Source organism: Oculina patagonica, chromosome 14, assembly GCF_052425735.1.
Source record: "Oculina patagonica isolate OP01 chromosome 14, crgOcupat, whole genome shotgun sequence".
Taxonomy (NCBI): domain Eukaryota; kingdom Metazoa; phylum Cnidaria; class Anthozoa; order Scleractinia; family Oculinidae; genus Oculina; species Oculina patagonica.
The window spans coordinates 13333828-13357522 of NC_135771.1; the positions used below are offsets into that span (position 1 = coordinate 13333828).

Genomic DNA, 23695 nt, shown 5'->3' on the forward strand with positions numbered 1-23695 from the left:
CTCGTTCCCAATCGCTCCCGAGACGTTTTTGACTTGAACGCATTGCATCAAGGGAAGGCCGGACGAAAATCGGGGATTTTCCTACTTTCGCCCTTTCCAGCCTGCCTCGCAACCTTTACATCATTTCTGATCATTTCAAGAACAAATAAGTAGGAACTGGGAACGAGTCTGGTTACGAATCTCGGCGTATTTGATGATCATACATGTTTATCAAATTTTGTTTCTACAAGGCAGATAAATGTTCGATGTTTTCGTTCTCTTTAAGGTGGCTGGTAACGGTTTCCAGCATTTTCCAGCTCTTATACTTTGACAGGTCATTACTACAAATCTTTATCAGTTGATGCTACAATAATGGTATGGAATTAATGCCCAATGATTGGTGAATATGTTGTGGTTATTTTCATGACGTCAGTGGTTACTATAGCAACAGTATAACCTGTTAAAAACACCTTTAATTTTGTCTTTAAGTGCTTATAACTCAAAAACGAACTCGGTGACCCCCATTTTTTATTATTGAACATTGATCAACATGTTAAGATACAACTTTTTGCAAAGTTTTAAAAAATTCTACGAAGCGGTTTCAGAGCCACCTTAAATTTTCAAATATTTAAGGTGGCTCTGAAACTGCTTCGTAGAAATTTTTTTAACTTTGCAAAAAGTTGTATCTTAACATGCTGATCAATGTTCAATTATAAAAAATGGGGGTCACCGAGTTCGTTTTGAAGTTATAAGCACTTAAAGCCAAAATTTAGGGTGTTTTTAACAGGTTATACTGTTGCTATAGTAACCACTGACGTCATGAAAATAATCACAACATATTTACCAATCATTAGGCATTAATTTCATACCATTATTGTAGCATCAACTGATAAAGATTTGTAGTAATGACCTGTCAAAGTATAAGAGCTGGAAAGTGCTGGAAACCGTTACCAGCCACCTTAAGTCAGATGCCAAATATCTCCTTTGGGTTAACTGGTGTATGCAGCATCACCCATAGCATAGAAAATTTAATAAAAACTTTACTTTCATCTGTTTTGTCTGAAAGGTATTTCGGCTTAGGAAAAGGTCTCTTTACAAATACACTGATATAGCCATCATAGTTTCAAAGGTGGTTTGCAGCCTCAGTACTCCAAACCCCAAAACGCAAGATTCAGAGCTCTGGGGACTCCCGGCTATGTGACAAACATTCTCAGGGCTTCACGCTCTACAGCAAAGGGCCCTAAGCAGCAAAACGATGACGCTCCCGCCTCCACGCCGAAAATGCTAGGGCATCCCCCCCTCCCCCGATACCCTGAGCCATATAACGTAGAATTTCTCAAACGAGATACTAAATTCCCAGTGACTTTTCCCTGATTATGACAAAAAAAGCAATCTCTGACTCATTCCAGACTTAAGGCAAATAGGTCTTCAGAAGCTCCTCTAAAGTTTTAATCTAACTGCAACGTTACGTAACTGGAGAAGACTAGTTTTCCAAATCAGGATTTTATTCATCAACCCAGGTTACTCCGATAAATAGATATTACAAAAATACTTTATACTAGTTGATAAAAATATCCTTGAAATGTAATAATTGCAATCTTTAGGAGCATTTAGTACTCGTATCAAATAAATATACAATCAGTCAGCTTGGTAATCGCTTTATGTATTTCTGATTACAATCCATCAAATATTTTCCACTTACACAATTGGCCTTAACATGTCACGTGACGTGGCCAAACTGGAGCATATCCGAAGATACTCCCCAAGTGATATCCACCAGTTATTTTTTCACGTTGGCACGTGTAGTTTTCATTTCAAACAATATTTTAAAAATTAAATCGAACTGAGCATTGATAACAACAGAATAAGAAAAGGACTGTGTGAAAAATATTTCAAGAATCGATGATAAACACAAGTCTCTATTTGATTTACAAAATATACACGGTTATTGTCCTTGAACAAAACTGTTTCTCGAAGCTTGTTATTTCCCCCCGACCTTCCCCATCGGAAAGCTCTTTGTTTGCTTCTCAGAATAGACGTTACTGTTTAGGTATAAATAATTTATATAATTATAATACTCGATAGAACTACCCTTGATTGAAAAAGTCACCCTTTCGAACTTTGCATGGTTCACTCTGCCTCAAAGGTTTACATTTACAAAATAAACTATTTTTACATTTCCTTTTTACGTTAACTTTTCATGGCTATTTGTGAACGTTGCTTAGACTAAGTATTTTGCTATTAACAAATTTAGTCTTCATGATCTTTACTTATCTTTAATTGTCGCTTCTTGGACAATTATCTTGTAAGACGATTGATAAGAAAATAAAATCAGTTACCGAATTGACCCATGGAATAAAGCTATTTCAAAGACTACCCTTGGAACACTAAGTTGTATATTATAAAAACGTTACTCTCCAATTGGCTAAAATACAATACAACATTAGCGACGAGTACGAGATCGAGTACGAATACAAAATTGGAATTTCCAGACAATTGTATCCCCGAACTAACACAATATTGATTTCCTCTTCTCTTTTGACGTCGGCGCTCAGAGTAACGAGTTTTAGTTTAGTTTGAAGATGACAAGGATTTGTTTTGTTAATTTTAAGAATTAAAGTAGATTAAACTAAGTTAACGCTTTTCTTTGTTACTTTTGACATTTCAGAAAACTTAAAGCCACGAAAGAGAAACGCAAGAAAAAAAAATTAATAAATAAACGACCTTTCCCGAATTAGTGCTTGGTCCCCAAATAAGCTACCACCAAGCTCCCAAAATTTAGAGCCCCATGAGCTTAATCATATCAGTTAATAATTGTAATAAAAAGATGACTTCGCCCATTTGCCTCTCCATTACAACGTAGTATCACTTATTTGAGGGTCTCAATGGGGTTGTGGCTATTACGGTTAAGGTTTAAATTTTGATTTTTCTACGGCTAACGGTTAATTTATTTTTATTATGGTTAACGCAAGTTAAAAATTAATTTCCATTGTTATTAAAAGTTGAAAATTAATTTCCATTATTGAAAAACATATCTTAGTCTTAGGACCATTCTGGGACGATGAAGTGATTTGGACTGTTTTATTCAAAAGTACTGACCGATTTCGTACGGTTGTATGTTTTACGGCTTACGGTTAAAAAATTCCAAATTTTACGCCAGACAGGGACTTTATTTAAAGTCTAGCCAGACAGCTACATTTTTGGCCGTTTTACAGCTAACGGTTAACCCCATTGAGACCATGTTATTTTATCTTGCATATTTTTTTACTTTTAAAGTCAATCATCTTTTAAGCACATCAATAATCCCATACTGTTTCTGGGTGTCCAGCACCCAGTCCCTTGGAATTTAGCATGGGCCTGGCCTGGGGTGATTTGTCTTGTCGAAACTAAAAATATAAATGTTGAAAGTCAATTTTGCTTTTTAAGATATGCAAATGTCTAAGACCTATATCAAAGAAGAATTTGAAAAATTTACAAGTGCACATGCATACAGTCGAACCACGGCTAGAGAAGCTAAATGGACACCTTTTTTGCCCCGAAGATACAACGTTTCCACTGTAAGAACGCTAGATTTATGTTACATGCCTTGTGACAACATACAGGCAAATGTGTTAATTTAGATATATTTTTGCCTCCGCTGTTCCGTAACATCAAAACATACCTGTACAATAAGTATCACTAATTTCACTATGTACTGGATTCTTCCGCCATGGTATTCCATACCTTAGCAGCTTAAATAACGTACAACAAACACATAATAGTTGCTATTGTTTCCTTATTTTTAGTTAAGTTTAACCATGGTGTGAAATAATGAATTCAGTGTCAAATATATTTCAATATAATGTATATTATCTGATGTAGTTATTTGCGTGAAAAATTGAACTAATGATATCTCTCCTACATTATTGTACATAATTTTACAGCAAGTGACTCAGCAAGTGCTGAACAATATTGGCCAATATGGCTCTACATTATTCTCCATTGTCAAACATTGGAGACCTGCTGTTTCTCATCACTGCTGGTAGTCGCACCTTGAGTAGAGGGAGGTTCTTTTTCTCTAAATGTGATGTACGAGTAGATCAAACTTCCAATAACACTGCGGGGAGAGAGAACGGACATTAATTTTTATACAACTAACCAAACACTGGAAAAACTGAACCATTTACAGACTTACAAAATGTTATTAAAATCTTTGTAAATTTTATAAAATCTTTGTACTTTACTTGTAAATTTCAATGTCTGTAAACGTGCACACTTACAGACATTTTGTAAATCTCATAGAAAGTATGTAAATTTTGTCTACATAATATCTGTAAAAACTTGGTATTTTTCTTGTAAATTTGTTAACTATTTTACAGAGATTTTATTACATGTCTGTAAAATCTCTGTAAAAGTTTTACAGAGATTTTCTGAATTATGTAAAATGTTTATAAAATGTATATATTTATACTGTAAATTCCAAAGTCTGTAAATGTGCACACTTACAGAGATTTTGTAACATCTGTAAAATCTCTGTGAATTTAACGGATTCTCTGCATAATATCTGTAAAATGTCTATATAATGTCTATAAAATGTTGGTGTTTTCTTTGTAAATTATGCAAATAATTTTCAAATTTAAGAAGAATGTAATAAAATCTCTGTTAAATCTCTGTACTTATTTTACATAGATTTCAAGCAGAACAATAAAATCTATGTAAAATATCTGTACTCCATAGATCAATTCAAAGGGCTGCAAAATGCCTTTTTTTAAAGAGATTTTGCAGTTTTATAAAATCTCTTTACAAATTAGTAAAATTAAATGAACATATATTTAAATGGCTGTAGCACACTGTAAATGTGATTTACCCTTACATGAAATGACAACATGCATTTCATTTCATTCGGAAGTCGACCGTGATAAAAAAAGGTAGTCTGAAAACTGCAAGCCATAAAACCTTTATTTCAAAACAACCTGCTCTGCATGTATCATTACAATATATTATTTAAAAAAAATAAAGTATGATTTCACAAAACATGTATTTCACCCCTCTCGTTTTCCAACATAGTTAATTATAGTCTTATTAGAGACATTACATAAACACACAAATTAATATCCCCTCTAATAATTAACAATTTAAATAATCTATCATGTTATTTAATTGTAAATCAGTCTCAACCTACATTCTAATATAGATGTACTGTCAATACATGTAGTTTAATCTGCTTAATAATACATAAACATAATCATCAAAATCCACTTGTTGCAAACATGCTTTTATAACAATTTGAAATATCTATTACATGTAGCATGTTTTAAACCTATAAGCTTTCTTCAACGGATAAAATATGTGAATGTGAGTATGATGCTACATGTACCGGTACATTCATACTTCCATGTGAGCATCGATGTATTTATATACATGTATACCTTAACATAAGCTGCTTGATAGATTTAGTCTAAACACTTTTAGCAGTACAGTAAATGGTTTGAACCCAGGACTATCAGTAGTTCGTATAGTGTGATCGTCCGGGTGAGAGTAGTTCTGAGAAGAACTGTTGTTGGTGACTGACGTTTCAACAACCTGAGCGGAAGTCATCTTCAAAGTCAAGTGAAAAGTTGTTGTCAGTCGATGATGTTATAAGTCAGTTTCGTTGATGTTGATTGGTCAGTTTAGCCGTGATGTTTTGGCTGTAAGACTCGTATTAAATTTGTCAACAGTAATTTGACAGTTTCGATCCATCTATTGTCAGTCAAACTAAGTTGTTCTGTTCCGTCTATTGTTAGTCAAATTAAGTAGTTCTGTTGGTCGATGGTGTTCAGAAATGTGATTGTTGACATCACCATTTCTCGTCACTAGTTTGTGTTCAGTCAGTCTCGTGGTCAAGTTTCTACCGGTCTCTCCGATGTAGGAGGCCTGGCAGTTAGAGCATTTGATCTTATAAATCGCTCCCTGTCTGTCGTTAGGGGTTGGTCTCTGTCTTTAATGTTGGTCAGTAAACGTCGTAGCGTAGTTATAGGTTTGTGAGCTACACGGATATTGTAGGGTTGTAAGATCTGCGCAATAGTTTCAGAAGTGCCCTTGATGTAGGGAATAGTCGCTTACTAACCACCAAATCGACTGAGACTCTGCTGAATGCCTAACCTACAGTACTAACTATTTTCAATGACTGACTCTGGAAAGCTGGTACACAAACTTAGAACAGACGCCTATTAACAGATGTCAACAACTACCGGCACCTTACAAACGACTTATTCACAACGTAAACACTACCGACAAATGAAACGCTGACAGAACTACTTCATTTGACTAACAATAGACGGAACAGAACAACTTAATTTGACTGACAATAGACGGATCGAAACTGACCAATTACTGTTGACAAACTTAACACGAGTCTTACAGCCAATAACATCACAGCTTAACTGACCAATCAACATCAACGAACCAGACTTATAACATCATCGACTGACAACAACTTTTCACTTGACTCTGAAGATGACTTCTATTCAGGTTGTTGAAACGTCAGTCACCAACAACAGTTCTTCTCAGAACTACTCTCACCCGGACGATCACACTATACAAACTACTTTTAGCAGTATCATACAATGCATTTTGTTTTAAGCTTAAACTAATCTAATTCTTTCAACTTCCCTCATGTAGGGCTGCAAATAATTTGTTCTAATTTGGAAAGGACATATGTCCAAGTAAGACACCATCTTGGTCAGACAATGATTTGCAATGAATTGTCCGGACATCATGTCCGACCACACTTGGCGTTTCATCAGACATGAACAAATTTTGATCGGCCAATGTCCAATGACCAACTGTTAAGCCTGGTTTTCACAAGTGCAAGGATAACAGCTCTTACACTGTATTTCTCCATGAAAATGGCTTCGACTCAAGCAAAAGCACAAGCGTATTTCATTTTGACAGCAAGCACAAACACAAGGATCAAAATTTGTCCTTTTTGCGCGATCATGCTTGTGCTTGCGCTTGCGTTGCTAGTGTAAACCAGGCTTTATTAATAAGGACATATGAGCCCTGCTTATTTTCGTGAACAGGACTCATATGTCCTTAAAAGGTTCTTTTCTCTTGGGTGGAGACTAACATTGATTGAAAGGCCATCAACTCCCCTTGCAGTTCATAAGATAATTCAGCAATTGAATGTGGGATCTGAAATTGAATAAGGGAGAGCAGTTTGTTACAAATTGACTAGCAAAAACATTTTACAATAACAACAAAATGTGAGTCAATCAGTCAGGCATACGGTTGAATCTCGATAACTCGAACCCTCAGTAACTCGAACTCCCGCTAACTCGAACCTTTTTCGATTCCCCTTCGGGTCAATTTCTTGCTAATTTTACCCTCGATAACTCGAACTCCCGATATCTCGAACCTTTTTCGATTTCCCTTGAAGGTTCGAGTTATCGGGATTCGACTGTAGTTTGCATTGTAATTTCATTGCATGTTATAGTTCAGTAATTTGTTACCATACCGGTAGTTGCTATACAACCTTTACTGTAACTCAACCAATACCTTCATTTTGGAGTGTAAGGCACAATAAAGATATACTCTTATTGTCAGTCTACAGGGACCGCTCAGAGGAAGGGGCTAGGGGGGCTTTAGCCCCCCCCCACTTTTTTACAGTAACAAGGGAAAGAAAATAATGAATGAAAAAACAAACGACAAATTACTTAAAATATTTCGATTCTGGAAGTCATATTATTGATTTAGTTTGTAAAGGACGAAAGTAACAGCAGTTACTATAGCCAAAATAAACTCGCCTTCAACGTAGATACATAAAAAAAGGAAATGCGGACAGTTGTCTTTAAGGTTTTCGGTTATTATTTTAAAATGGTTACGGGTAGTCGAGGTTAGGCTACTACAGGATTATGCCCTTTACCAAAAACTTGGTTTTTAAGGGGACTTAAAAGCTAAGGCCTGTTTCATCGTTGGTCATTTCAATCCCACCAAATGGGCTAAGTTTATAAGACGATACGGTTTGTTTTCAAGCCCACTCTAATGGTACATGTAATTGATTTTGTAACATAAAGTGAAATTGCCTTTTCTGTTTTCATTTCTTCTGGTAACATCTCATTTCAAATGCATTTTCCGGTATTTAAGTGAATTTGAAATCCAAAATTTCAAGGGGGAGCATGCCCTGTACTCCCACAGACCCCCCCCAAAGTTTACTCAGTTCAGGGTTCGACTTTCAGCCCCCCCCCCCCCCACTCAAATTCTTCCTGCGCGGTCCCTGAGTCAGTCAGTCAGTCATATACATGTACATGTATCTAAATCTGTTACAGGGTTTGATGGACCATCACCAAACTGATTATGACTGAAATCTTTTAGGTACACTGTACTTTGCACGGTACGATTTTGTCACATGTGACAAGCTTACGGCACGCCTATGACACTCATAAGCTAGTTGTACGCTGTAGGTTGGATTTTCACAACACAATAATTATTTGTGTCATAAACCTGTTGTTAGCATTTCACAACCATGTCACATGCAATAAAATCATACTATGTAAATTGGCCTTTACAGCTGGTTTCCAATGGCAAATACGGTATGACAAGAATAAGCATAAGTAATGGCACACATGTACAGTGCAGCTTAGTCAATAATGGTGACAGAAGAATCATAGCATAAAAATAAACACAAGCAAAATAAGAAGAAGCACATATTCAAAGTCACAACAAAATCAACGAGATTCTAGCATTTATAAGCGTACAGTAAAAACCTGCGAGTAAGAACCTTAAACATTTAAGAACCAGTTAGGCTAAAATTTGAAAATAACACTGTAGATACCTGACCATTTTTATAAGAACATATTAAGCCTCAAATTTGGAACCAGGTTCTATTTTTTAAAAATGTTTACTTTTGGGAAATAAGTTTGGACAAAGCATTACTATGCATAAAATCATGTCATATTCTAAATAATTAGTGCTTCATTTTAGCATACATTGTAAGCACTTACCAGTATGTGGTATGCAAATTTTATACAAGGAATAGGCGGAAAACAACTTAAATCTCTATAACAATATTGAAACTTTTTTCAGAAATTATGAACCTATATAAGAACCTTATTAGCCTGAATTTGTGTTAATACCCCTTTATGTAAGAACCTGTTTAGCCTAATTGGAAAAATAATAGGTTCTTAATCGCAGGCTTTTCCTGTACTCAAATTAGGGGAAAACATGCTCCTTCTTGTGTTAATGTTTATGCTGATATTATTATGATTTATTGGGAGAAGGGGTGACCTAATGGTACATGTAAATGCACTGGACTGCTAGTGCACTCACATGTACCATGCAGTCCTTGTTTCAGCACTAACAAGGATAAGTCTTCACTCTCATACTGGTACATTAGGTAGGGCCAGTGAATAATGCTGGGGATAGCCATCCAGGATCTGGATGTCTGGGCTACAGGTGTGTACTTGGCTTGTTAATATTTTTCTCTATTATGGTGAGTCATAGTGTGGCAATACGACAATACAGTGCATAAGTTCGTCTGCCACAAAGTGGCAGACCCAGACCTTCATACAGGGCTCAAAATAATTTTCGGACAGTTGCCGATCATGTTGTCCAGCCAGACAGATTCTAGCTTGGTCATGTGTCATTTCTGAACAGTCAAAATATTGAAAATAGCACTTTTTAAACTACCACTCATTTCTGCTGTTCGTTAGATAGTTTGTTTGCTATTTCTTCACTGTTTTAGCTGCAGCTTTTATAAATAGATTGCTTTCTATTGCCCTTCTGGTCATCAGTTATCATTCTCAAAGCCATGTATGTGACCGGTGAAAATGACCGGCAAACTGAAACTTTGTCCGGACAAATTGTCATCTTTGCCGGACATTGTCCATTGAACGGCTGTTATTTTGAGCCCTGTTTATATAAGAAAGGGCCCCCCATAATCCAGACCCTGAAAAAAGGTGGGGATGACATCCAGGCAAGTAAACATGGCCCCTTTTGATCAATAAAGTTTTCTTCATTTAAATAAAACTCCTCCAAGTTATGGATCTTTTGCTAATTGACTACCATGGTATTTGGGCCGAAAAAAGTTCAAAGGAAGGTCTCAAGGCATTAGAATTGATCATTAATACAGTGGTTTTTATTTGGGGATCACCATCCTCAGAGACCCAGGGGCAGTAAGTGGGGGCAGGGGAATATCTATATGGGCGGAACAAAATCACAAAGAACAGTCAAGAACGAAAATAAGATGACTTTTCTCTCTGGTTACATACATGTAGAGTTTCAGAGAGATTGAAATAAATGTACCAATGCTCACAATGTACTTTACATGTTGAAATTTATAGTACTCATTGTCAGGAACAAAACTAAGTCTTGTACTTACATGGTCATAGATGCTATATGTTGCAATCAACCCTAAACATCTGTATCTGGAATAATACAATAAGACAGACATGTTGAGGAGTTCGGTGTTTTAATTTCCACAATAAATGATAAACAGATATTGGCAAAAAAATAATAATAACAAAATGCCAAACATACACTGTACACATGTCCGACATGTTTATGAATCGTCGAATTCGTACGACAAGTGTACGAGCAGAAAGAAACAAACAATAAAATAAATAAAATAAACCGGGTAAAGCTTACCTAGAAAATATTAAGCTTAATAAAGCCTCATGGAAACCCTCTGATGGAAACTCGTATAACTATTGTGCAAAACCTTACCTTGGAAAGACCCTTGCCCACAACAGGCGCAACGATTGGAGATCCGGTTAAAGAAGACTCCATGGAGCTACACGAGAAGATAAGCTGTCTTTAGGCGAACGAAATTATCATTCTAGCGAGTAAAAAGCTTCTTAAACATGGATTTGTACACACACTTCGACCCTGCTTCGACCGCTTCGACCCGTTACGAATCAACCGCCAAAAGTCAGAGCCAGAGAGGACGCCGGGATTTATTCATCTTGCGCATGATCGGTTCGGTCTTCGGAACCAGTTCTTCTCGGCCGAAGCAGACAGAAAGATAATAGGACGCGATGTTCTTTCCGCATACAATAAATAAATAAATAGATATTATGATATATATATTATAATGATATTCTTCTGGCCGGCCAAAGTTACAATAAAATATATGGAACAGAACCACGATATAACAATCCGCGATATTACAAAATCCTCGTTTTAACGAACACAATCCGAAGATCCAAACGTAAAATGTACCCCGATATTCGTTTTATACATCGAGGTTTTCGATATAGCGAACTCTCGATATATTGGTACCTCTTAAAGCGATGTGTCACTAAAGCTTATCGCGATCGAACATATAATTAATTGAAAAATAAATAAGCAGACAAATAAATAAATGAATAAATAACACAGATTTCGACTTGTGTACTTTCACAGAGTACAGAGTCCTGTTCGCAGGCTAGTTTTTCAGATATTATACAGAGCCCTGCTTATTATACCTACTCGTACCTTTTTGGTAATCTTCGGTAGCATATCAGGCGAGTTTGGCAGAGCCATGGTTCGTATTTTGGCGAGACACAGTCGACCAAAATGCCCATGTCGAGACCAAACGAGCGGTACGATTAGGTATTTACCGTAACCAAATTCAGCCAAAATCCGGTTATATTTCTCGCTCTGTTGAAGCTATGCTTGCAAGGTAAGTACGCAAATTGTGTTGACTTGCATTGGTCTTCTACACTTTTGCCAAGTTCGACGTTTGAGTCGGTGTCGCATTTCCACCCTATAGGAAATGACTAATCACTTCGACTAGTCTTGTCGCATGCGACAAGACTAGTCGAACGTGCGGCAGAAATTCGACAGCCGATTCAGACGTTGAACTTCTTCCGAATCTAATTCGTTTAATTGAATTCGACACGGCAGATATGCGACGTATGAACCGGGCCTAACATGCATTTTGCAGAGCCCTGCTTATGCGCTTTTACATACATTTTACATAGCCCTGCTTATGCGCTTTTACATACATTTTACATAGCCCTGCTTATGCGCTTTTACATACATTTTACATAGCCCTGCTTATGCGCTTTTACATACATTCTACATAGCCCTGCTTATGCGCTTTTACATACATTTTACATAGCCCTGCTTATGCGCTTTTACATACATTTTACAAAGCCCTGCTTATGCGCTTTTACAGACATTATATAAAATTTGAAGCTATTATGCAAACACTCAAATCCTCTGTAAAACGTAGATTTACAGACTTAATAAAGGGATTTTGTCAAGTCTGTAAATTATGGTCAATGCTTCATACTCTGAGCACTAAGAATTCACAGACATTTTATAAATATTTTGTCTTATTACAAAATACAAAAAGTATGCAAAATGTATGCAAAACCATAATTTACAAACATTCTATTATGACGGTGAAAGAAGACCTTAAAATTTCTTTTTATAAAAAGTCTGTAGAATTAAAATTTACAGAAATTTAGCCAAGTCTGTAAAGGGTTCAGTTTTTCCAGTGAAACCCACAAGCAAAAGAAGACACAACTTTGGAAAAGTACCAGTCGACAAAATACAGAAGAAGGGGTACTTTTAATAATGGAATTGTACTTTTAAAACGTCGAATAATTTAACTTAAAATGATATAAATTATATGAGACATCCTGGAACTGTAGAAGAAGACAATCTTGTGTTTGCCAGTTTACGTCATTGTTTTAAATTATTGTTTGCCAAGAATTTAAAGCTCAGAACAAAAGAAGCAATGTGTGCTAATTGACAATGTTCTACGCCACCTTGGAACTGTTCAACTGTTGTAGTTGCTGGTTTATCGTATGATTGATTGTTTATTAAGAGTTCATGACCAGACCAAAAGAAACATAATTATCAAAACACAAGCATAAACAGTGGTAATAATTGCTTACAAGAGATTCACATCAAATGTTCATGCATAAACAATGTTGTTGTTTGGATACTACATGATCAACTGTACACGTAATTAATTTATTTATCTTACCTAATATTGAGTCCAATAAAATTTGTGAAACTAAAAACATAGTCTCCTCCAAGAAACATTCCCATATAAGTCACTAAAATATTCTGGAAAGAGAAAATAAACACTGTATATTAAGAAAAGAGCACTCTTTCGCAATTTTCTCTTCTTTAGCCAAGCCAAGGTTTTTTTTTTAAAAAAAATTAAATAGTATTTTTGATATTGTTTGTATAATCAACTTAAAATAATGAGAAAACACAAACCTTTTGCAAACAAGATACAAGGTACACTGTAGATGTAAATATCTATAATTTGTTTTCCAATAAACCTTTTTTATAAAGCTATCGTTTGAAGCTCCTCTCCATTCAAAGATATAATTTATACAATATGAAGTACCTAATACATGGCCTGCTTGTGCTGTATTTAACTATTTTTGTGCAATTTGGATCCCTTAAATATATATTAATTAAAAAAACAACATATCAATTACCTTTAAACATCCAACAATAGTGGTGGTAAGAGCAGAATTTGCTTGAGTACACAGTACTATAGCATACATTAAAATAAACCTAGAAGAATCGGGATAAAAAATAAAGTAAAATTAAGGTTAGAATAGAAAGAATCATCATTAATCTTTAATCAACATTTTATAGCAAACCATGGCCTTCTAAAATCCCTGAAGTGTTAACACCATACAAGTGATGCTTGTAATTATTAGACTACTCACAGTACTGTACTACTAAAAAAAATCCATTACAACTCTGCCAGATTTCTCCTTGACTTCTCCCCCAGCTAAGAGGGTTGCATACTTATTTATAAAATTCTATTTAAATTCTAAAACGTTTATTGATTAACAACAGCACAGAAAATCTAAAGAGATCACAACCATTATAAAGCAATTTAGGCATTAAAATATTTCCTGAATTAGGCTTCAATGGGGCTTGGACTTATAGTAAACATTGTAAAATTCATTAAATATTCATAAGGGTGCAAACCAATCCCAGCACAGTATTCAGATCACATGTACACAACTGTTAACCCCAATACAAATCAAACAATAGAATTAACTTTTGATACAAACTCCTGCTCAGCTAATCAGTATTCATTAACTTTTGATACAGATCTGTACTGGTTCGCATAATAATACTTTGCATTCAATTAATTGTTTTCATTTCACAAGTAGAATGAAATATTCGCGTCCGATCTGTATGGCTGTTTACAATGGCTCGCCTATCGGCTCGCCATTGTAAACGCCCATACAGATCTCCCGCTCATATTTTATCTACTACATAAACACATGAAAATATACATTAATTGTGTCCAGGTTTCATTAATAAGCATTTATTTATTAAATGGTGTTGTTCCAAAAAATAATTACCTATACCCACCCCACAGAAGGTCACTGGAAGTTCCCAAAGGGGTGGGAGTCTCAAAAGCCACATTTTTTAAAGAAAAGTATGTAGCTTAACTTGGAATTTCCAGAGGGGTGGGGAGATTAAAATCACAAAAACTTCCATGGGGGAGGTAGGGGTATTTTCTGTAACAACACATTATTAGTTATGTTGTAATTTAATTCTACCCTTGGTACTGGTAGTTATCACACATGACACTATACATCAGAGCAAAGGGAAAATAATACTTAATTGTACCAAGGGTAAAATTGACAGTTGCATGCCAACTTACCCCATAAAACAGGATAATAGAAAGTATAACAGAAATAGTGGTTCTTCCCAGTGATCATAAACCACAACCTAGGAAAATAACATATTTTATATTGCAAAATAAAATACCTAAGTATAAACATGTAACAGTTAGCAGAATGCAAGGGGTACATGTCAGAAACAAGAAAAGCTGCATGCTAGAGTTTTCATGTACTTTACATGTATATTGGGAGGCATGTTGGCCTAATGTCTAGTACACTGGACACCAGATTGAGTGGTCTGGGTTCGAGCCCTTGCCATTGTAGTGTGTTCTTAGGCAAGACACTTTTCTTTCACAGTGCCTCTCTTTAAATTACCCAGGTGTGTACATTAAATGGTCACCAGCAAATTTGCAATGCTGCCAGGGGGTTAGCCCTGCGATGGACTAGCATCCCATCCAGGGGGGAAGTAAAAATATTGCTAGTCAGTTAATGCTACAGAAACGGAGATAAGCTCCAACTTAAAAAAAGGCATCTTTGTGTAAGCTGTAAATGACAAAACTCACCTTGTCTAGTTCACCAGTAAAGTAGGCAATAAGAAAAGCTGGGAACAGCATAAACATGGCATTGTAAAACAACAAACCATATTTTCCTAGTTCCTAAAACAAATGCATGTCAAATGATTAGTACGTGTACTGTATTTTGATCACACTGTGCATGTATAAGTAACTGAACAAGTATTCAGTGAACTGTGTTCTGTTATCATAGAATCTTTTTTAGTAATGAGTTTTTCGTAAAGTTTGTCAGAACTTCATGTATATAATTATGCTGTACATGTAAAACATTATTACATGTAAGTAACAAAAGAGCAACATGTGAGCAAGTGTAAATAATCAGTCTAGGCCTAAAATACATAACTGTGACTGTGTTTTTTATTGCAGCTTTGCATAATATAGCCCTGATCACAGTTAACTTCTCTCATTATTATTTTGCTCTTGCAAATAATTTGTCGATACGCGAGTAATTTCGTAGCTTTTGCCTAAAATTGTCCCGCACAATACAGATGAGAAAGTTAACTGTGAATAAAGGGCTATTAATAATAATTCAACAGTAAGCTAGGTTGTTCTAAAAGAAGTACAGAAGTACACCAAGAAGTACACCAAGAAGTACAAAAGGGCTATTGACATACACACTAATGTGGATTCTAGTTATTTTTTTTAATAATGCAAGAAAATATCCATGCCCCACGGCAGACTGTTTAGTATGAGACTTACCTTGTGTAGTAAATAATAATGGTAAATCTTGTTTATTGTCCAGACTTTTTGTCTGATTCTGAATTGTGCTTCTTAATTTCATACAATTATTAATATTAAACTTAAAGGAGAAGTTCACTCCAGAATGGCCATTTATTTTCTTTACGCCAATAAAAAGTTTATACAAAGATACGTTATCCACCAAAATTTCAGCCTCCAACGTGCGCTATAACCCTACGAAATCTTTCTTTGAAGTAGCCCAAAACTTGACAACTGAACGCTGCCATCTTGGAGCTGGTAATGTATGCGTGACGTCAAAGAGCTCAGCCTGAAGTTTGGCGGGGAAGTTTAAATAATCGAAACTCCTTATTTCTTTGTATTGGCTTTTGTTTGTCAAAATGCCTGTTTGTGCAGCACCATTTTGCTCACACAGAGCTCCAAGAAATACAAAAAGAGGTGTTTATTTTCACCGTCTTCCAATAAGGAACAATTGCTCAAAATTAAGCGGACAAAAATATTTGTGTGTTCCGAAAACTATGTGGAAGACTGCTTCAAAGTAGATCAGAGATGCAGTCTCCTGCGTAGAAATACCCACAAAAGATAGAAAAAGCCAGACGCAATATAAACCATTTTTAAGAACTCCTTTCAAGCGACATGCAAGCGAAAGGAGGCGAAAGAATAAGGAAAGCATGGAGGATAGTTATTTTGCTTACCATGTTTTCTCAAATCAGACACCTCCGGCGTTTATTTCAAACTTGGCGGGGTCCGGTGTTTATCAACGAAGTGCAATTTGTTGTAATTTTTTCAGTCCCAAGAACCACGATTTTTCTCGTCGTCCCGGCCGACAAACTGCTCTTGGGTCTCCGAGGATGATTTTTACCAAAGTAACAATATTGCATGCGGCACGTGCATGTTGCAATCAAGACTTGTTACAAACCGAACTGCAGAACATAAACAACTAATGAGTCCATAAATGGCAATGTCGCCAACGTCCTCCGCAGTTATAAATGTTCACTGTTATAAACAACAGTGCGTCAGTCATGACAACACGAACGCGAACATTGCTGTTTCATTTTGTTTACTGCATCCATCCTAGTTATTTTACGTTGGATTTTGCTTGAACATTAAAAAAAAAAAAACTACGAAAGAAGCAAACCGTACCAGTTTGTTGTAGCAGTGCTATTTAAGAGAATATATTTACTTGTTTGCTCGACCACAAATAAACGCCCGGACCTCGATCAAACGTCCCCGGCGTTTATTTAAAAGTTAGCATTTTTGACCCAACGTTTATTAATACGAAGCCGGAGTTTAATCGGTGACCCGCGTTTAATCGAGCAAATGCGACGACGGCAAATAATTACAGCATGAACAAAAATTGACTTAAATTGGCAACAACACTTCTCAGAATAGAAATAACAAAACGGGCTAAGTTGTTAAAAATTTTGGATGCAATGACTGGGTTGTACATGTAAATAAATATAGAAGGAGAAAAAGACAGAGAAAAAGATACAAACAAGTAATAAGTTGAGTTAAAATTTTGCTTGATCTAAAATGAAATAATTCAAACATTTCTAGCTCAGTCAGTCAACTACAAAAATGACATAAAGTTCACTTTGGGAGTTGCGATCTTATATTTGATCAAAAAGAGTTTCTCTGGTTGCGAGTGATTAAAAGTCCTCTCTGAAATCAACTAAAAAGTGAAATAACATAAACGCATCATTGGTTGGTATTGCTTCTGGCTCTATCTTTTTTTTTTGTCGGTGGGTATTTTCACGTAGGAAAATGTATTTCTGTGATCTTCTTCAAAGCAGTCTCCCGTATAGCTTTCGGAACACACAAATATTTGTGTTCGCTTTGGCAGTGATTTTTCGTCCCTACCCATTCTTATTGAGTAATTTTTCTTTTAGATATTGAAAGACGGCGAAAAGATTTTTGTATCTCATTTGTATTTTGACAAACAAACGCTACTACAAAGAAACAAGGAGTTTCGACTATTAAAGTTTTCCCGCTAAACTTCAGGCTGAGCTCTTTGACGTCACGCATACATTACCAGGCTCCAAAATGGCGGCGTTCAGTTGTTGAGTTTTGGGCTACTTCAAAGAAAGATTTCGTAGGGTTATAGCGCACGTTGGAGGCTGAAATTTTGGTGAATAACATACATGTATCTTTGTATAAACTTTTTATTGGCGTGAAGAAAATAAATGGCCATTCTGGAGTGAACTTCTCCTTTAATAATTAATTTACAGTCATGTATATATTTTCCTTTTTTGTTTCACAGACTCTCTATTGCAGTCCAGACTTTGACTTTAAGTAAGTTTCAGTGTGTCTGGATAGTCATTGCAACTGATGTTTTAATAATTCAAGTCCTAAATATTTTTAGTAATTAATTAATATTTAATTTATTACTTACCTTTGATTCTAACTTTTTCTTTACATAAACACCTAGTTAATGAATAAACAAAAGAGATTAAAATTTTTATTACTGGCAGAAAAAAACTAACTGGGCCCACTTGTTCAAAAGATGAATAACACTATCCACCGGATAAGTCACTCCACGGTGGATAGCATAGTTTGTTTTGTTTACACTTATTCAGTGGATACCCTTAATAACCTATTGAACAACTGGGCCCTGAAGGTCATTCAACAATCATGTACATTTACTACTGCTACAGAAATTTTGACTTAAAAAAAGATTTAACCAATTAATATGATAATCAGAGTACCTATTAAATTACTGACAGTAACTAAAGTGACTAAATAATTAAAAATACTCCATGTGAATATAAAACAATAGCCTTTGATGTACAGATTACTACTTCTAAATCAGCGTTTGAAAAAGTCACTCTTAATCTTGTACCATGATATGTTTTTACAACTCTTACTGCTGTTTGGCAAGGGTTATTTAAAACACAACCTTAAATGCTTGAAAATGTTAATCAATACCACACATTTATAAACACCTATCATGATTAAACAAAGTTTAATCTGAGTTTTTGTCACGTTTTTTAAGATTAAAGTGAGTTGCATATGATCCTGTTTATTATCAAATATATGACATTACGTTGTCAGTAGTCTCAGTTTGACTGATTTAGAACTTTCCGAATAATGACTTCTCAAGGACTTGCGAGCAAGTATTTTTCATTGCCCGGCCCTTCCAAGCTTAAAAAGTACCACACAACTTGCAAACAATAACTTTCTGCACCTATTTTCTGTCAGTATGTTGGATAAGGTGTATTTTCATTAACTCGTTATTTTATAATAAAAAGAGGTGCAGGCCATCAAATTATACTGACCATTTGCTGCAGTAAGAACATCATTTAGAAGGATAAAGAAGTAACCAGTGCCATCAAATGCAAGGTCATCACTGAAACATGAAAACACCAATGTACATGTAATTCAACCCAATGTACATTGTACATGTAATTCAACAAACTGGAGTTCTAACAAACCAATTACATTTTTATTAATAAACTTTATTTATCAACTGAGATGATTTGCAATATAATAGTCAGCTGATAATAGTCGGTTACATTACAAACTTGCATATGCGGTGGTTTAATTTTACCCTTTGGTACTTGCCATTTTTCTTTGTTCTGGTGAATTGTACTCAGGCTTTTAGCCAGGATTTAAAAAGTGGGAGTCCAATTTTTTTATAAGGCCTGACTTTGCCCCCATAGAAGGGCCTGAGGAGCATGCAAGGTGTTTTTCTGCAGTTTTAAGTGCAAAGGGATCTAAAGATTTCCAAATTGGCTAAAAAAAAACTCTGCATACAGTTATTCATATTAATAAATTATTTTCTCCAGAAAGTGGCCATCCATGGGACTCCTGGACTCCCACCTGGGTAAAAGCCTGATTGTACTGTACTGGGTATGAAACAAAGGAAAACATCACATTGTTCTAAGGGTGAAATTGAACCACAACATATACATGCCAATCCAGTATGTCATGTAGTATTTAGATGAACAAAATATAAATGTTAAACCTCTTAACACAACCTTAGTTTGTCTATTTACCTTGCTGCCACAAGAGCACCAAAAATCATAAGAAACACTGTGGCTTGCACCTGTGGTTTAGCTCTTGATCTAGAAAAATGGGTCAGAGAAGATGCAATTAAAAATATAAAATTATATAATAACCTCCTTGTTGCAGCTGGAGTTTTCTTTCTTCTCTTTTCTCAATTGAAGTTGAGCTGCAGACTTGCCACGTGCATGGTGGTATTTTTGCTTTGATGATAGATTTAAAGAAAACTGGAAATCTCCAGGAGCAGGTCTTTGACTTAGAAAAAAAATTGCACAACAAATTCCAAATTTGCAATTTATACCTGTCCAGCTGTGAATTCTACAGATACATAGAGGAATACATGGTTACACAGAGATACAGAATGTTCAAATCGAGATATCGGTTTTGAACATGAGAAGATATTTCAATCTCCAAGCAACCATGTATTATTCTGTTTACATGTATTACATGTATATAAACTGACTTATGATGTTTTGGGTTTTTTTTTTCGAAAGATTTCCAACCGTTTTCCGAAGATTTTCAAAATGTTGTCGGGAATGTTTGATAAAATAAAAAAATAAGAGTGACCAGTAACTAAAGTACATGTACTGTTGTATTCAGGTTTTTCAGGTTTTGTTATTGAGACATACACAATTTGTACCTTGTAAAGTTTGACAAAAAAATTAATGCACTTACCCTAACAACAATGCCTCCCCAATCATAGTGAAAAGAATTGAAAACCTTCGCAGTACAGTAAACATGGGAAGGCTGAAATTATAAACAATATGAACCAGAATAACCAGTGAAGGAAATTCAATACATGTACATTTTTAAAAGAAGAAGGTAAACTACAGACGAGTGTAACTTGAGGTTTTAACAAAATATAGGCTCACAACTGGGACATTTACACTGTAGATGGTTTTAAAATAATGAGCCATTGTAGAAAGTGTATGTTCATGTGTTTGGGTTTATTAATACGTGTAAAATTATTCAAACTGGTTTTAATTGATTTTTATTTTTCATGGTCTTACGTTTATTCATAATCTGAAACAAGGGCAATAAATATCAAACTTCTTTGGAAATTTTTTTACCAAACTAAGATAAATTTAAACCACAACACATGCAGGTCAGAAAGGCAGGGTGACATGGAGGAACAGCGCAGCAGACTAATGGTTACTGCACTTGACCCTGGATCCAGCAGTCTGGGTCGGGGGCACTGCTAAAAATACATGTAAGATTGAAGCTAAAAAAAGGCTTCCATTTTTTACCATTTTTGAAAATTTAAGGCGACTCTGAACCATCTCTGTCAGCAGAATTTTTTTCAACTTTTAATTTGCAAAGTGTTGTACATCAATGAACATGTATTCTTAACATGATATTTATAATTAATGATCAAAAGTGGGGTTCACCAACCTCGTTTTTTAGTTACACTGTATAAGGGTGTTTATGTCAGGCAACACTATTGCTAAGGCAACCTGTTCTGCCAACAATTTCTAAGGCTACAAAATGTCTTATTCATTAATGATTAGGTATTCATTTTATATACTGGTATGTGGCATGAGCTGAAAAACAGTATAATTATGTAGTAGTACTGACCCATCAATGCATAAGGGTTGTAAACTATTAACAGCTTCGTACTCTACATGTACATAAGCTGAGGTAGATGGAATTACATTTGTTTGAATTACAATGTACCGGTACAGTAAATACATTGTACACTTACTTTAGTCTCTTGGTACTTCCTAATCCAAAAACAAGATTACCAACATACAAAAGTGGAAGAGGCCAAACCTGAAACATACATATTGTAATCATGCAGTCACTGGTGAAAATGGTTTAAAACAATCTATTAATAAGAATAATAACAGATTGGAAACAATGGTCCCCATTTCCTTGTGATGTATTTCTTGCTTTTTTCTACTCACATAAATGTATACCACATGTACATGTACATGTACCTTTGTTTTATTATTATTATTTTTTGGAGGTTAATGACATGGACTGGTTATCATTTTGCTGGACTACAATCAAGGGTCTACATTGTACAAACTGTTACTCTGCTACACATCATGCTTCTATAATTATGCACTTCTCTCATGTTCTCAAACTTATTTTAGTACCTGAAACTCAACAAATTACGGCATGCAATTGGACATGTTATAATTATTTAGCAACTATTCCCTTAACATTATTTTCTTCTTTTATTTTGTGTCTTTACATGTAGTTAGCCCCCCCCCCCCCCCCCATTTGTCTTGAAACGGTATACATGTACATATTAATTTTTTTGCAAATTATTTAAATGTATAGCCAGTCTTCTCAGAATCCTGTAAATCATTATTGACTTGGAACTTTTGCACCATTGCAATTCTTTTTGGTTGGCCGGCTTACCTTGTGAAAAGTTGAGAGTGAATAATCTGGAAATGTAACAATACCACCTAGCTTCAGGGAATATAGGACTACTACTGTGGCAAGCATCTGAAGAAAATAAAATGGAAGGCATATATTAATGGGAGTCACTCTGACTCAAAAATGGGTCCCCAAAAATAGTGCTTCAGATAAACTTCAGAATACCCGGCCATTTAATGTGCATCTTCAAATGCTGCTCCCACTGTCCCAAGGTTGTCATTATTAATATTAAAGTAGAAACTAAGATACCGTAACAAAAAGAAATGTGTTTTCCCCACCATGGGTCCACGTCGTGCAGTAGACTAAAATGCTCCAAGGTGATCAGGTATTCTTAGAGGGTCCCCATAAGGTTTTTCAGGATCTGGGATATGGCTTATTAAAAGGTTTGGATCCAGGATTTTGGAGGAAAAAGGAATCAATATTTGGGATGGCAATTATAAATGGGACACAGGATTTGGTGATTTTACAAGGCATGAACTGGAAAATGATGCTTCTTGTTGACTTCAAGGAGGTCAGAAAATGCTGCAAAAAGCGTTTATTATGGCTTGCACACGCCAGTCATAAGGCTATTGAGTCAAGGATTGCACCGAAGAAAAGGGCTTTTTATCTTTGTGGTAAGGGAAATATTTTGGTCGGGATGGGGGAGGGGATTGGTACCCTCTTTTTAGTGTAAAGTGTAGGAACTACATGTACGGTATGTACCACTTGCAATTTTGGCTGGTACTGATGGTTTACACCAAACGATTACTCGGTTTGTAAAATATATTCAAACTTAAATAAATAAACTAAAGACGTTTACATGTAAAATAAACCACAGTAATAAACTACACATGTACGACCGCTGTGTGTGTGTTATAAATAAGAATTCAAAATTTCACAAGCAGTCCTGTGTTTTATTAATTATAATATACAGACCTGTTTTTGGAACTTATTGTTAAATACGGTAACTATATTTCAGGTCGTTGATTGAATCGAAAAGCAAACAACCCCGCAGCACAAGAAAGTCGATCCAAACACGAGGACAGTTCGAGCCACATCGGACACGTGTACAGCAAACTTACCTGCCCTATTCCAAGAAATTGGAACGACGGAAACCTGCGAAAGATGAACATAATATATGGTCACACATACGTCCCTCCGGCACAAATCACAGCTCTAGGTTATCTCAAAGAGACAATCATTATTATCAAATTAACCTTACTTGAAAGTTGTCAATACAGTCTTGTTAATTACGACGATCAGAAATGAACAAACTCCGTAGAACAGAGCAGTGATTATCCTAAACAACATCGAAGCTCGTTTCCCATCGGCCATGACGCTTATTGGAGTAGCTACTCGACGATTTCCTGATATTGTTGACCGAACTGCTAATGTAAAATGTATATTCTAATGAGACTTATTGAATAAATATCATTAATCCACCAAAAAATGTCTTGGAGACCAGTTGGAATAGCCGCCATATTAAAATTTAACCAGGAGTAAACAATGAAACCGCTGGCTCAAAAA

At 35.5% G+C, this 23695-nt stretch overlaps 1 protein-coding gene and 1 long non-coding RNA gene across 2 annotated transcripts; both read right to left on the reverse strand.

The window, feature by feature from the left end:
• Positions 1-1463: 1463 nt before the first annotated feature.
• LOC144638027 (nucleotide sugar transporter SLC35D2-like) lies at positions 1464-23650 on the reverse strand. Its single transcript, XM_078497131.1, has 13 exons — positions 23391-23650; positions 23251-23284; positions 22172-22258; positions 21507-21574; positions 20480-20551; positions 19798-19866; positions 19078-19148; positions 18195-18226; positions 15098-15190; positions 14576-14643; positions 13383-13461; positions 12917-12999; positions 1464-4075 (listed from the first exon to the last, which is right to left on the reverse strand). The coding sequence occupies exons 1-13, from the start codon at positions 23501-23503 to the stop codon at positions 3964-3966; spliced, it is 981 nt and encodes a 326-aa protein (XP_078353257.1). The 5' UTR covers positions 23504-23650; the 3' UTR covers positions 1464-3963.
• On the reverse strand, positions 4900-11133 carry LOC144638050 (uncharacterized). Its single transcript, XR_013567871.1, has 3 exons — positions 10663-11133; positions 10319-10364; positions 4900-7134 (listed from the first exon to the last, which is right to left on the reverse strand). It is a non-coding gene; the product is annotated as an uncharacterized LOC144638050 (long non-coding RNA).
• Positions 23651-23695: the final 45 nt, after the last annotated feature.